Source organism: Melanotaenia boesemani, chromosome 12, assembly GCF_017639745.1.
Source record: "Melanotaenia boesemani isolate fMelBoe1 chromosome 12, fMelBoe1.pri, whole genome shotgun sequence".
NCBI lineage: Eukaryota > Metazoa > Chordata > Actinopteri > Atheriniformes > Melanotaeniidae > Melanotaenia > Melanotaenia boesemani.
Window position 1 is genome coordinate 12,870,590 of NC_055693.1, and position 16,150 is coordinate 12,886,739.

Consider the following 16,150-nt stretch of genomic DNA (forward strand, 5'->3'; position numbering starts at 1 on the left):
TTTTCATAATACTGCCATCAAAACAAGTAAAAGATACCAAATATTTATTTTGTTGTTGATCTGGATATTTAACATTTTATGCCCACGTTTATAAACCCTCTCTTGCCCAAATGAATCTCCTTTTAATATAATTCCAATTTTAGGGCCTTCAGACATTTAAAACAAGTACATCTTCATGTCTTTTCTTCCTATTGGTGTTACACGTTTAAACAAGTCCATTCGCTGGTCCATGTGCATATTTCCCATTAGGGCTGTTTGGAGAGGATGCAGCTCTGCAGAGACAGTCCTGTCAGATGGTTAACAACTGCCATTTTTCACACCACCAGTACTATTCCTCTCTTCCTCGCTGCTCCCACCTATAGCAGCATGCAGATGGGCCATAAGAAGCTGAGGTGGAGCAAGGCAGGGAGGGAGGAGAGGGAGAGATAAGATGGAGGGAACAGACAGGGAAGAAGTGGAAAGAAAGAAACTAAGTGTGTTACAAGTCACTGTGACGTAAGACAGAAACATTTGCTTTAATGAGTTTTCTTGTGCACTTAAATTAACATGCAACAGAGACAAATCTCAGTTTAACCAACCCCTTTGTTTCTCTCTTCCTCCATTACTCCCTGACAGCAGGATTCCCCTCACTCAAAGGCTGAGGGGTTATCTTTTCAATAATTCATAGCCATATTCCATGCAGCGGATCAATAATATATTCGATCATCCCTTCTCTGTTGTTGATGCTGCTACACCAGCCACTCAGATCCTGCCATGGTTTTACTTCCATAAACATAGCTGGAGATTCATCCCAGACAAAGAAGGAGTAGAGTGTAAAGTAAGGATAGGTGAAACCAAACATGAGCAAGTCTGTTCTTTCACTGCAGCCAAGCTCTCTCCTTTTAAGATTATACAGAGTAGGTTCCTTAGAGTTACGTCTCTTCATCAGGCTGGCACCCACACACACTTAAAGGTTTATTATTAATGCGTCAGCACCAAAACTCGAGCTTGGAGAGGAGCACTCATACCTCGTGTTCTGAGTTTCCGCAGGCATTTATTTACCCAACTCTGAGCCTATTGATTTGGAGGAGTTCATTTCTATGGCAACCTGAGCCCATAAATTCTCATTTGTGCCACCGGGACAAGGCTGCCTCTGTTATCATTGCATGGATGGCTGGACATTAGCATAGCATTCAGAGATTAATAAATTAGCAAAACAAATCTGGCTCAGCATAATGAAGGAAGGAGATCGATATGTCATTGACCCAGTTCAGTTGGTGTTTTGCAGGTGCATTGAGGGGAATGTATGAAAGGAATGAGTAAGGTGGAAATTGATCACTAAATGGGCAAACACAGGTTTTGCTGATGAGGAAGTAGGAAGATATGTAAAGAAAAGTGCATGCAGCAGCCTTTTGTTCAGAACAAGTTCATGATTTAATACACCTGTGACAAGGATGGATTAATTAACTCAATTACCCAAGACTAAGAATGATGGGGTTTTTTATTAGAAATCTTAGATGCATTCTTTAAAAAATCTGACACTTTTCTATTTGATTTGAGAAAGTAAGACCATATTTCTCTACACAGAGTCATAGATCATTACAGACACAGAGTGAAACTCATTCTTTAGTTAAGGACTTTGTGCATAATATCAGCTATCATCTGCATAACCTACTCAAACTTTAGCCTCCATTTAAGGTTCAGGTGCGTTTTGTTGGCTCACATAGTGTGATTATGTGAAATGGGAGGCTTCAAAGTACCCACCACTCCCTGAAGAGACATGAATTATTCCCATGCCTTCATCTCCCAGTGCCCCAACCCCCATCCCACCGCACAACAACTTCAATATCATCAGCATTGCCTCAGACTCTCTACGCACAGCACATGATACACTTTCAATTACTGATGCCAAATCTCTCCAACAAGCGCTCCTTATGTGCAGTTTATCGGCTTGAAGGCAAGAGGAGTGAGATGCTTGAGAGTCATTATCCCCCCACCCCACACACACACACTCAAGCACACAAGCAAACACTCTTTCCTCATCCCACTTCTCCTTCTCAACACAGCAAATTATACATACTCATGCTCACAGAAGCACAGACGTTCACACACACACATACACACACACACACACACACACACATACAAACAGTGGAGATCTATTTCTCATTTTTGCTTTGTTTCCTCTACAGTGTCATTTGTGCTGAGGGTGCTGTAAAAGTAGACTAAGTAGTGTCTAAGGTATGAAGGAGCATTATCTCCCTGTTCTCTTCTCCATCAGGCTCAACCAGCCCAGCGGGGGACACTCATTTACTTTATAGAATATTACTTTCTCAACTCTTGCTGTTACCATGGCAGCCGCTATAAAAAGATTTTCTCCTCATCGCCATTATTTGATTTCACAACCCCCCCCCCCCCCACACCGCCACCACACACACACACAAGCTGAGGAAGATCCCTTATTGATTTTCATTCCTCATATGTTTTGAGTGCACAGAAAAAAATTAATATACCGTGAAGTACTTAACACAAATAAGGCTTCATAAACATACTTTTGTGCCATAGACACACTTTTTCTTTTTTCTTTTTTTCTTTTTTTTTTCTCTATTACTGAACTCTTGCAATTTGCGAAATAATCTCTGTCTGAATCATGACTCCAAGAGATCCTGCTAAACACCCCAACCTTCTCAATGGGACAGATCAGGGGAAGCCACTTCCTATGTATTGTTTTCAAAGCTGGTTTAATAAAGGACACGTTGTTGAGTCTTGTTTGTTTTGCAGGGTTGTCAAGGAGCATCTTGGTGAACAAGAAGTAGCGATTTCCTTGACGATTGACTCTCTGGAGGAAGAGGACTTGGGAAATTATTCCTGTTATGTGGAAAATGGTAACGGCCGTCACCAAGCCACCATCCAGCTTTTCAGGCGGGGTAAGTACTCCCACTGGAACCGTAAACAACCTGCTTAAGTTTAACTTTTCACATTTTATTTCTTCAAAATGGCTTCATGCTTGGTGAAGTAATCTTTTTCTTTATTTTCTGGCAGCATCAAATATTCTGCATCAGCTTGTTCCAGCTCTCTTAAAGCTAAATGATAGATGAAATAATCTAAATGAGCTGCATCAGCTCATCAAATGGAAATATTCTATTCTGTGCAGATTTACCCAAGCTTCAGGACCCCATTTGATTTTGTCATATCTTCCACATTTACACAAGCAGCTGTGTAGCTATTTTGGCTCTCTTGCATGACTTGTCTGAAGCTCTTTCATGCACTAGCTGCCACCCCTGAAGAGAGGTAATTTGATGGCTGTTTAAACAGCAAATTGGTCCTCAACTTTTCCCAAAAGGCCAATACATCCAGCATACAATTACATTTTAAGTCTTCATATGTCTGTTTCCACACTTTAATCTCTGTCTCTGTGATCGTCCTTTGTAGACAGCGCAATCCATTTGAGTGGTCTTCGCACGCTGCAGACAGCTTCATTTAACTCCCTTTGTCAAAGGAGAGGAAAACTCTCTCTTTCTCTCTCATCCACATCTGATGTTTATTTCATGTTCCCCTTCAAAGAATGCATCACTCATAAGCCCAGTGGCAGGTCTAATGCCACTGCAGGCTGCTTTTGCTCATATCTTAAAAGGAGTGGAGAAATGGAAAGTAGAGCAGTGGTCAGTAAAACATAAACAACTTAAAGAATGAGAATGATTGCTGATAATGACCAACAAGTATTAAGTTATCCAAAAGGACAATTAGATCCAAAACAACAATTTTCCATTTTTTGTTCACATTGTTTTTGTTGTTTATGAGAAAAGAAAAAGTAATGCAAATTCTGAACAGATAAAAGTTTAGTTTGAGATCTGAATATAAATTAGGGATGCACAAAAATATTAGCCCTGTTCATATTGCTGAATACAACTGATGGCAGTAGCCAACTTTAATCTGGTGTGCTGGTTACAATGTGATGACCCTAAAACTGACAAGATGTAATTACATTTAATTTTGTTAGATACAAACAAATTTTGTTGGGCTGCATAAGCACTGGAAAGTCATTGCGTTAGTAACAGTTTAATGGGCTAATATGTCAATAGTATAATGTGTAAAATGTTCATAAAAACAGAACAAAATTATACGCAAATCCCATAAACCCATATTTGTAACCCAGATTTTAACATTTTATGAAAAATATTAGCTCATTGAGAATTTAAAGGCAGCCACACATAAAAAAAACAACTAATTAGGTTAACAAGCAGCAGGTCAGTATCATGACCAGTGTTAAAAGAAAAAGGTGATGCTACACAATAGTAAACATGACCTTCTTCCAACTTTTTGTTAGATGAGTTTCTGCCATCAAATTAAAAATGACTTAATACAGTATTTTCAGTGAAATAGTAAAATGTCCCAGTTTTAACATCTGATATGTTGTTTATCTGCAAATGCACGGACCAGTGTCTCAGCATCACTTTGAAAAGGGACGTTTCTTCTTTTATAGATAGTATTACATAAATGAAAGAAGGCTACTTTAGATACTTGTTTTAGATGTGACCTACAAGACAAAACAATCCAACAAGAAAAGTAGACAAAAGCATTAAATGTGAACTAGTTTTTACTATGCCCTGTGTCCTCAGTGGTTTAGTTCACACCCACATCACTGCATTTGTCACTAATGAACACAGAAATTTCACTGACACTGTAGTACAATGATTACTGTATATATGTGTGAATGTGATTTTTTTTTTTTTCCTGTTGTTCAGCTGCACTTTCAGTATTGCTCTTGTGTCATGTCACCACTAGTTGTTGCTTCCTTGACTTTACATAGTTTTTTTTTATTTATTTTGTTTAATAATGTGTTACAAAGAACAAAAATGGTGCTAAAATCCACAAGCCCTTCAATTTCCAAACACGGGCTTGTTGCACAAATTCGTGCATGTTGGTGTTTGCTCAGGGAATATTTATGAATACATCTTTACAGCAATGCCATATAATATATTCCTGCTGGCTGGGTTAGATTGATGTGAGGAAAATTAACAGACAAGATCATTTAGATAAAGCGCAGATCTAATAGGATTTTTTTATTATTATTATTAATTGCTTCCTCTATCACAGTTATGATTAATGAAGAATTATGGCTGTATGACATTGGTATTCAGCAGCTTAAACAACTCTTTACTCGTTCCCTAACATATATATTTTCTTGTTATTATTTACTCCACTAATTCATACATTTAACTTGCTTAGATAAACCTTAGGTCTTAAATCATTTTTGAACAGCCGCAAAATTAATAATATTGCCACTTGTGAAGATATTTGCCTTAGTGTGCATTGAGGTTGCCATGGCAGCCACACAGTGTTACAGCCCACATTGTGACAGAGATAGAAGGTGAACCTGCTTCAGATGAGTCAACCAGGTAAATGCTGCTTTAATATGCACCATAACTCATCCTTCCCTGAGTTACGTCTCAGAGTAGATGTGGAGGCGATAATAGAGAAGAGAAATGAACAGAGAAGGTGAGGAGAAGTTGGGAGAATTTGGAGGGTATTTGATGGAGAGGCAAGTGACAGGGGGATGAGTAAACTAAAGCATGCTGTTTTGAAAATGCCACTATCCATGTCCAGAACTGTCACAGTCCCGTAATAGATGACAGGCAAAATGCAGAGCTGTATCATTGCTGGGCTATGCTAAAAAGATTTGCCTAATTTCTCATTATGTTTTTTTCCTTGTGTCCTCTTGCCATGTACACTCTCATTTTTCCTCAAACTCATTATGAACCTTATGTCTCTAAAGATTGATCTGCTTTGCTCTGAGCTGAGCTATGAAAATTTTGAAGACATGTACGGCTTTTCAGCAAATTCAAATGTGTCCTTTGAGTGTCTCAATGCTGAGCATAAAAAATAAAAATAATAAAAAAAATAAAAAGATTTGGGTCCAACCTGGTGCAGAAACAATAACCTTACAGGCAAAACTGCAAATGGAGTTTGAACTGTGGTTGCCTCAGCAGTTTTCATGGTTTTTTGGTCTGTGTGTGTTGTCCTCAGCAGAGCTCATGTACACCGTGGAGCTGGCAGGAGGGCTGGGAGCGATCCTGCTGCTTCTCATCTTTCTCATCTCCCTCTACAAATGCTACAAGATTGAACTCATGCTTTTCTATAGGAGGCACTTTGGCAGCGAGGACGTGGATGGAGGTAAAGACGTCACAACACATTTTTAAAAGAAACCCTCTCTCTGTCTCTGCCTGTAGCTTTTTAACCTCCACTGAATTCTCACCTTTTTCACTCAGTTCTTATCCAAAAGTCAATGTCAAGCAAGCAAATATGACTGAACATGTGCCTTTGTGGGGTTTTTTTTTTCAAAGATGGGAATTTGTTTTGCTTTCCAGTGTGTGTTCCATCTAGAATAGACTCCTGAGTAGATATAAATGTCTTCTTCGCTTGTGTCTAAATGTCAGGGGGACCATTTCCTCTTCCCCTTCTCTTGTGCATGTGTGGTGCATGTGATTGTGTGTGTTGAGTACACTGCTGCCATGACCGCACTGGGGAAAAAGGAGAAGGATTTTCAATTTGTTGTCCATTTAAAAAGAGATCAGTCTCAATATGTCACTGAATGGTGCTCACCCTATGCTGACGAAGGCCAGGTAGTGGTACACAGGGACTGAATGGGCTCAAAGCACCATTCCTGGGTGACAAATAGAAGCAAAACCTGCTTGAAATTGTAGGGCAGCCTCTTGTTTTTTTCTACAAAAGAGTTAACTTTCCCTCAGTTAAGAAGTTCCCTGTTTATTTTTTATTATTCTCTGCTTTCTTTTCAGATATTCCGGAAACACTGGATTGTTTCTCCAGAAGCATGATTTATCTATTACACACAGTGTTGTTTACTCAAACTTTAACATGATTAAGTCATACCGTCAGGGACTGCTGATACAGCCTGTTTTGATTTCCCAACTTTGCTAGGTGGTTAATTTGCAGGGTAGATTGCTAATTTGAAAGCACTGTTTGATGTTTGGATCCGGTGGAGCACAGCTCCGGCCTTTCCAGCGAGTTTCAAAGCTGCGCATGCTCCTCAAAGAGTTTTTGAAAAAGTCCCTATCTTCCCTTTTTGGATGGCCCACATTCCAGTTTCTACAGAGAATAATGACTAGGACTCACTGAACGTGTCACCAGTAGTGTTTTTTTTCTCTCTCTTTCTTTCTCTTCCCCCATTTTCTGTCTCTGCCTTTCAGTTCTTTCCACTGTCTTCTGGGAAATCATTTTGAGGTGGGGAAGAGGGTATTGCTTGTGTTTTGATTTGGGTGTGTTTGTATCTAACCTATTTTATTTCTGAGGCACTACATGGCTAAAATTCTTGTGTGGATTTTGTTATTAAGTATAAATCAGTATGTTCTAATGATAAGACTAAGCATAAAATACTTGAGCAGATGTGTTATACCTGTTAGAAAACCAAGGACCAAATAGATTGCTGAGTTTGGTGTAGAAAGACTTGTCAGATTCAAGTCTCTGAACAACAGTCCCAGCTTCACAAAGGCTCTTGTGGCTTAGTGGAAATAATTTAAGAAACCAGAATCTAAAACTATATAAGAAGTTCTTACAAAGGAGTGTTGGCCCTTATTGCAAAATTATTCAATGTTTGGTTAAAAATCGGATGCAGTTAAACACCATTTTGTCTTAAATGAAAGTTAATTTCACACCAGTTCAAAGTAAGACTACACTGTGGACTGCATTACCTGTATTTAGAATTACACAAAAATCAACATGTATAGGCGTGCCTTTAAGTGCAGCCATACCCATTCATCAACACCATCACCAGCAGCAGCAGATTATCCTCAGTATCCTCACAGGGCTATTTGCATACTCATAGATCTGTCCAATAAGCAATTCTGTAAACTACTCCAACAAGAATTGATATTTGACTGTCCTACAACCTGTGACTAATCACAGCATCTAAAACATTATCAAACTGGTAAAACTTGTTATGCATGACTTGGTGTTCTTGCAAGATGCATAGAGCCCAGTAAACTCAGCGAAAACTAGCCTGTCAGTCCAGTTTTTACATCTTTGTTGGAGCTGGAGTTAATGAACACTTTTAACTACCACAAGTATTTCACCATTTTACTATTTCCCATCGCACACAAAAGGCTAGTGGGTGCAATTTGAAGGTTCTTGAACATCAGGGCTTGAATCTATTTTGGTTGTTTTTGAATTAGATTTTTTGCCTTTACATACCACAAACTAATGTTTACCGTAGTCATCTTTGACATTTTTTCAGCAGTTTCACCTATATGATCTAATAATATTTTTTTTTCACTTCAACCTACTTTGCTAGCAATTTTGATAGCAAGAAATGCAACACCTTCCTATCCCACTTTTACACTCAGATAAATATTTTTGTACTACCATATTCTGCAGTTTTACATGGTCGCTCAGTGATAAACAAGATCTGTAAGAGTTTAAAATCTGCACTTTCAAGTGAACTTGGTAGTAGTATGACTTTTTTGTCGTAGTGTTTTGAAACCATCATGTGATTTGATCACACCAGAGTGACCACCAGCCCCTGATAGTTAAAATGACATATTACATCAGTACTAAAAACTAGACTTTCTGATATGTATTAGTACTTAGTGCAAGTAATTTTGTGTTTGCAAAGTTAACCAAAGAATCACTGAAGGTTGACTAAGCCCAATAATAATAAAATTAAACTAAAAGCCTTAACACATACATTCAAACCCAAAATTTTGGTATTTTTTGGCAAAAACAAAACTAATTGCTAAAGATTCTAGCGTTACTGAAGCTAAAGCAAACTCACTTTTGATTGGAAGAAGTTAATTCATGGGATAATTGTTCAAAAACAAATACAGAGGAAAAAATTTTTTTAACTAATTACTCTTCGTAGTATGATGTGAGAACATGTGTTGACCTGGAGAATCAATCCACTGATGCTCTTCACAAGGAGAAACAGAGCAGACTTTACTTGTTGAAGTGTAATGTTGAAACATGTTTTCATCCATGTTTATGATACAGGGACTCTAGCTGTGAGTTGGATGTCAGTACATTTGGTCGCCATTTTTAAAAGAACTTTTTTTTTCCCTCGTTTTTTTCAGAGAACAAAGACTATGATGCATATTTGTCCTACACCAAAGTGGATCCTGACCAGTGGAGTCAGGAGACCAGGGAAGAGGAGCGATTTGCCCTGGAGATCCTCCCTGATGTCCTAGAGAAACATTATGGCTACAAACTTTTCATCCCAGATCGAGACCTCATTCCAACAGGAAGTAAGCACAATGAATGTGTGTGTGCATATCTGTATATATATATATATATATATATATGTGTGTGTGTGTGTGTATGTGTGTGTGTGTTTTGCTGTGTTTGGCACATTGTTTACACTTTGTCATAGATTTTAATGTCTGTGTCGTGTTTGTATCCAGTGTTGTTTTTCACCATCACTGTCTTGTGTTTTTAATGCAAATTCAAACTGAGGATATTCATGCTCACAGGTTAAATATATAGATGATTTTTCCAGAATTCCAAAACAACACAAGCAAAAGGGTAAGATTCAGTCCAAAACTGTCAACAAGGATATACCCTCAAACCTCTTTAGACAGAAGAAGAAGATCATAGCTCTTCTCACTGGCTATTCCCACACTGGGTACTCCAGTTCAGGGAATACAGTATACAGTGTGTACCGGGAGCTGATATACTGAACAAATTTATCATCCTTTCTGGTTTTTATCCATGCATTAATAAATCCATGAAAATTCTGTCTGAACATATTCTCATGCGTGCTAACTCGTGCCTGCTTAGCAGTCCGTCCTCCAGTGGTACACAGTGTGCTCGACTTTGTAGCGATGCTGCGTGTTTGTACTGTAGGCTTCATGTGGAACAGATAAAACGCAAACACATCCTAGCTGGTCCAGACAGAATTAAACATCAGTGGGAAATGTAAGAAGGCTCTGAGCCCCACTGACTGAGCCGCCTCTATCCTTTAATCAAAAGAAAATTGCCGCTAGCATCAGTGCCAAGCAGAATCATTGCAGATGAATGTCCAATCCAGGGAACATGGTATGTGATTAATTATATGTGAAATAAAAAGATAAGTGAAAGGAAGCACAGCTGCTTTGACAACAGTGTTGTGCAGTGTTATGTTTCTGTGTCTGTAATGTGTTCTGCCTGTGACCTGAATGTTAAAATGTTTATGTTTAGGTCTCACCAATGAGCATTTCCAGGATGACACACGACTCTTCGGAGGTACTCGCCTTCAGTCTTTTACTCTTGCATTTAGCTGCTTTCATATCCTGCTGCTAGGACGTTGCAAAGTGACGTGCTCATTCAGAGCCATGTGGATATGTTCATCTAAAATATACTGTAATAATTCAGATATCAGTAGAAATATATTTATGTACACACACATTTGCAGTAGAGATGGAAAAATTTCAGACCCCTCTAAATTTTCCACATTTTATGTGTCAGAATCATCTAAAGTATGATTTGTTTCATTTCTTTAAAAAAAAAACAATCCACAACGGTCCACAGTGGCAAAGCAAAAACAGGTCAAGGTGTGTTTTGATAGATTATAGACTGAGATAAACCAGTTGTATAAGTATTCAAACATTTGCTAAGACTCTTGCAAAGCAGTGATCTTTAAGATGCTTCAACATAGTTGAAGTCAATATGTGTCAAATAAATGTAATGTAACAAATCAAGGAGGAATACATCTTTCTGTATAGGGTCTGTTAGTCAATGTTTATGGTCAGAGTTCAACCCAGAAGCACCCAGAACTATGATAATTTCCATCATTCTAACATGGAAAAATCCGTTAGAAATACATTTGGCTGCCATGGGCGGATACAGGGACCAGAGGGGAACCGGCCTCTACTGAAAACTTCTTGGTCCCTGAGGTACCAGGCTTTACTCTTTAAAGAAAGTTACACAACTGTAATGTTTTTAACATTCCAGCATCCTCAGTAATGCTATGTTTACACCATGTGGTAAATAAGACAATAAAAAAAGGAAATCAACTGGGGGTGTTGATAAAAGGATGAAAATGTGCTATTTCTGAAAACGCATGAATGCAGCAATTCCAAATGGACTGGAAAGTAGCATGACGTTGCACTCCACCTGAACTCAAGAATCAGCATTTCAGTGTTCCCACTAGGAAGAATGAACTGGAGTCTTACAGAAGTTGAATTTCTGACTCAGAAAGTTGGTGGAACCACCCCAATCCTGTCCTCAAAATCCAAAATGGCTGCCCCGCACATCAAAATGATGAAATTAACTAATAATTAACTGTTTATTATTAGTACTTCTGTCACTTTTTATCTTTTTAAATCAGTCACACATAGTGCTGTTGAAACTTAATCAGAGGACAAGATGTTGTGGTGTTTCTATGTGTAAAATACATAATAAAAATGCATTGCAATCAACATGTACTTTTAGATGTTGAGCAAGTCCTGCTGGATTTCTGACTTTCAACTGAAGAAGGTCATCTTGGCTATTAGGTCATTCCCAACTCAGAGCTCTGACTTTCAAAGTGATTCGAATGCAACAAAACATTTTAGGTGAACCCAACAATACTACTACCATTTCTCAGTTCACTAATATTTTCTTTCAACAGCTTTCTTGTAATTTATGAAAAGACAGATTAGTGACTCTTTAACTGACAGAAGCTCAATTCTCTGATCTGACAACCCAACATTTTCAACAATTTCCTACCATTTACAATTAAATCTGGCCAAAACCAGACAGTGAGTATAGGCATCTTAAAACCATCCCTATGGTCAAACATGGTGATAGAAACATACCTCTGTGGGTTTGTTTCTCTGTGCCAAGGACTGGGAGACCACCCTTTAGAGATGGATGATGGGTGAGAAATATTGAGCAGTCTTAAGTAAAAAGTTATTTCAGGAAAGCACAGTAAAAGTCCTGAAAGGACCCAGCCAGAGTCTGGACTTATATCCAATAATGCAATAACTTTAGAGAGACCTAAAAATGTTTACTGATGTTTCCCATCCAACATGGTTGAGCATGAATGTTTCTACCAAGAAGTGTGAAAGAAACCTACAAAGGAAGGATGTGCTAAGTTTGCAGGATCATCCATAACCTGTTTTGCTTTGACACTGTGTAGATGTGTGTGTAGACTAATAAGAAAAAAAAATATTTAATCAATATCAAGATAAATCCTACATATAGCTGTTCTGTCCCCTTGTCTTTCTGCTCAATAAAAGGCTGCAGACATAATGAGTGTCATAACTCCAGATTCCTGAGTGGACATCTAAACAATCACCTGTCATTGTCTTGTGTTTTGTACTTGATCTGTCTGATCAGCCATCATTAAGTGTCGTGGTTCTGGCTTCATTAACTGATCTCAAATGTACACTAATGGCACCTTTGTTGTCCCTTAAATGTCTGTTTGTATCTTCCTATGCTTCTTTGTTTCCTGTAGCCTACATAGAGGATGTGGCACGCTGTGTAGACCAGAGCAAGCGCCTCATTATAGTCATGACACCCAATTACGTAGTACGCCGAGGTTGGAGCATCTTTGAGCTGGAGACACGGCTGCGTAACATGCTGGTGACTGGTGAGATCAAAGTCATCCTGATCGAGTGTGCTGAGTTGCGTGGCATCATGAACTACCAGGAAGTGGAAGCTCTCAAACACACCATCAAAACCCTCACCGTCATCAAGTGGCGCGGCCCCAAAAGCAACAAGCTCACCTCCAAGTTCTGGAAGCAGCTGCAGTACGAGATGCCGTTCAGGCGCACGGAGCCCATGCTCACCCATGAGCCGGCGCTGGACGTCAGCGAGCAGGGCCCTTTCGGTGAGCTGCAGACCGTCTCCGCCATCTCAATGGCAGCAGCCACCTCCACCGCCATGGCCACCGCCCACCCAGAGCTACGCTCCTCGTTCCACAACACCTACCACACCACCATGAGGCAGAAACACTACTACCGCAGCTACGAGTATGACATACCCCCAGGCGGGACTCTGCCACCTCTCTCCTCTCTGGGGAATCAGCACACCTACTGCAACATCCCACTGACACTGCTGAACGGTCAGAGGCCTCCCGGAAAGAGCCGAGAGCACAGCCTGGAGGAGGCTCACGCTAACAATGCCATGCTCCCTCTGCTGCCAAGAGAAACCAGCATCTCCAGCGTCATCTGGTAGTGATGAGCAGCCTTGTGTCAACTTTAGGATGATCAATGAGCCTCAGACATGACTAGGCTCCGTCTGGTAGTTCTTAGGAACACAGGTAGAGGTCGTGGTTATGGCGAAAAGTGTTTTAAATCCATTCGGCTTCAGCCGTTGATAACTGACAGCAAGTGACGGAGGTGCAGGAGGATGGTGGACACAGTTTACCTTGTTTTTCAAATGCACTCTATCTCTTTTACAGAGGATGTTTTCTATATGGAAGTAAGTGGGACGTAACAAAGGCACTGTTTTATCGACTAACGAGAAATGGACTCGCAGGACCTCCACATCAACAAATTAACACTCTATGGCAATTGTGCACACACATGCATTCACATTCAGATAAAATTGTGCATACATACAAACAAAAGGAAAACAGGGTCTGTACATATATTTCAATTTATTTGTAGCATCAGTGTTTTCCTGTTTTTGTTTTTTTTGTCCATTTTATTCAATCATGTCTGTTGCCTTCTCAACTGTAGGACTTTGCTTTAACTTGTTATACAGGGATGTATATTTTGCATTCTTTTCCCTTTTCAGTTTTTTCTTTTTTTTTCCTTTGTTCTTACTTTAATATGCTTGATTGGAAAGCCAGTATGTCACGTACCTGCGCTGTTGTATTGTTTTGTTTGTTTTAAAATCTTTGTGTAGTTTAAGAGAACATTTTTTAAAAACCTTTTGGAACAGCCTGGACATTGCAGGAGCTGTGAAGAGCTGAAACTTGTTTTTGTTTACCTGTATAAGGTGTATCTAGTTTAAAAGGAAACTCTTTTGAAAAAAAAAAAAAAAAAACATAGAATATGCAAAAAGAAGGAGAAGATATACCACTCTGAGGGGCCGAGACAGAGGAGGGATTGGGGAGCAGTGCTAGCCCCCTCCAATCAGACAGACCGACAGACTGGCAGATCTCTCTCTAAAGCTTCATTTTTTTCTATTGAAACAAACAGCCTTGCTGTTTTAGAGTGATAGTGAAATGCCTCACCTTAAAAAGAAATCTGTAGATTATTTTAAAAAGAAATCTATTTTTGTAACAGAAAAGAGTTTGCTTGAGAGATCATACTTATTTGCATTTCATCTTCCATAGAAAGAGGATTTGTGTATAAGTGTTTTGCTGGTTTTGTACACTTGCAACACGGTTCCAGGTTTGTTAAGAGATTAAGGTGGTTTTTGAATCCCACGCGACACAACACGTCCTCTACTGGTTACTGATTCAAAAATGAGAAACATTTTTAATGTTTTAATTTTTAAAGCATAATATTATTCACATGCTGATAATTCATTTGGTTCGTATGGACAGTTCATGTTTAAGGAAAGAAAAGAAAACATTTGTGTTTTGAAAGACTTTTTAAATATATTTGAAGGTGTGATTTTTGAGTATGCATAGCAAATAGATATGTATTCTATATATAATATAGATATTTATATAAATATATAAACACAATTTTCACTTGGAAAGAAATGTCTATCTTTATAGAAACACAATCATTATCAGTTGCCCTTACTTTCTCACTGCACATTAAAAAGCATTGATTTCCTTTTTATTGTTTCCATTTGTGTCCAGGATCAACTATTTATAATACTTATAACACTTCAGATTGTACTCTTACAGTAAGATTAAGCTTCTTTCCACTCCTTATGACTCCTTTGGCAATTATTTGGTTCACTGTGTGATAAAAACACTAAATTTGAATCAATGCTGGAGGAAAATCTTTCACATATTATTGGCATCTCTAATCAGTGGATAATATCACAGTCTGATAGATTTATAAGGACAATAGTCGTGTGTGTCATCTTTTCTACCTACATGTGCACACTTAAGAGCAGATTGAGAAATGTTCTTTGCAAAGGGTCACCTTTTAAAAGGTAGCGGATATGGATGTGTCAGTTTCCAGGTATTTATCTTTCACCTCTTCTTAGATTTCTCTTCTTTTCCATGAACTCATTACATCATATGGTACAAACTAACATTCCCAGTGACAGCAAAATGTCAGTGCAGCATGCAAAGGGGAAAGTCAACAGTGGTTTTCTCTGCAGATATTTTGGTTTGTCTTAGCTGGAGAAGAGCTGGTGAAATCTGAGTTAAAAATAACTTCATGCCAGTTTTGTGAACTACTTCAACAACCATTGCATTGTGCAGTCTGGGTTCCTGTCGCTATGATGGCTTACGTGGCTTCTGAACATGGCTGAGTTTTCCTCACCTGAGCTTTTGCTTCTGTGACAAGACAAAATGTCTATCACAAAAAAAGGTCTTTTGACAAAAGATCCTGATGGGATAAAAATGTATTATTATTGACTGATTACTGAAAAGGCCTACCAGATTCAAGACTGGACCTCAAGGAACCGAGACCCCTTGTGTTATTCTAGAAATGTTGTGCACATCTCGGTAAGAGACATAAATGAACCAAAACTCAATTCTAAATAAAACAAAAGATGCAAAAAAATCTGAAGAGACTCAATGCTAATAAAAAATGACTAAATGGAGGCAAAAGATATGGCAAAGCAGAGATTCAAAACAGCTAAATGCACACCACAAAATATAAACTAACATGCAAAAGAAGCAAAGACAGACACATAAAGACAAAGTTTGAATTAAAACTCAGAAAAAAATGTTGTAATAGAACATAAAAAAATTAAGATGATAAACAACCATAGAGATATTAAGTAATCAAAACAAGCAACAGTAGATGCATTACTGTATTTCCTAATCAGTTCATGTTAATATGGAGGATATCTGGCTTTGGGAAGCAGTGAACCCCTCACAAAATCATCAGTCCCCTGGTTGAAGACTAACTGGAGAATTTGTTTTGTGCACATCTCAGTCTCATCCAAGGTTCCCTGTCAATCACAAACATGTTGGCTTAAAGCTGAAGAGATTAATTTGACGATTGAAGTTTGCTTGGAAACTTAAGCACCAGGTGGCTAAATGCTGCCAAACAGTGCCATCTCCTGGGGATGAGCACTAACTGCAGTGAGGGTTTATAATCGAATACTTGTAAACATA

At 38.7% G+C, this 16,150-nt stretch overlaps 1 protein-coding gene across 7 annotated transcripts in view; it reads left to right on the top strand.

Moving 5' to 3' along the window:
* Nucleotides 1–14,684, top strand: part of il1rapl1a (interleukin 1 receptor accessory protein-like 1a) — a 188,427-nt gene extending 173,743 nt beyond the window's left edge. For 4 of the 7 annotated variants that reach the window (XM_042002238.1, XM_042002236.1, XM_042002239.1 and 1 more), the window contains 5 exons: nucleotides 2,761–2,906; nucleotides 6,007–6,153; nucleotides 9,063–9,233; nucleotides 10,165–10,209; nucleotides 12,404–14,684. In XM_042002238.1, coding sequence (XP_041858172.1) covers nucleotides 2,761–2,906; nucleotides 6,007–6,153; nucleotides 9,063–9,233; nucleotides 10,165–10,209; nucleotides 12,404–13,125 — 1,231 coding nt within the window. In that variant the 3' untranslated portion in view covers nucleotides 13,126–14,684. The remainder of the gene's footprint in view (nucleotides 1–2,760; nucleotides 2,907–6,006; nucleotides 6,154–9,062; nucleotides 9,234–10,164; nucleotides 10,210–12,403) is intronic. The other 3 variants (XM_042002241.1, XM_042002242.1, XM_042002243.1) reach the window with 3 other exon arrangements.
* The last annotated feature ends 1,466 nt before the right edge of the window (nucleotides 14,685–16,150 follow it).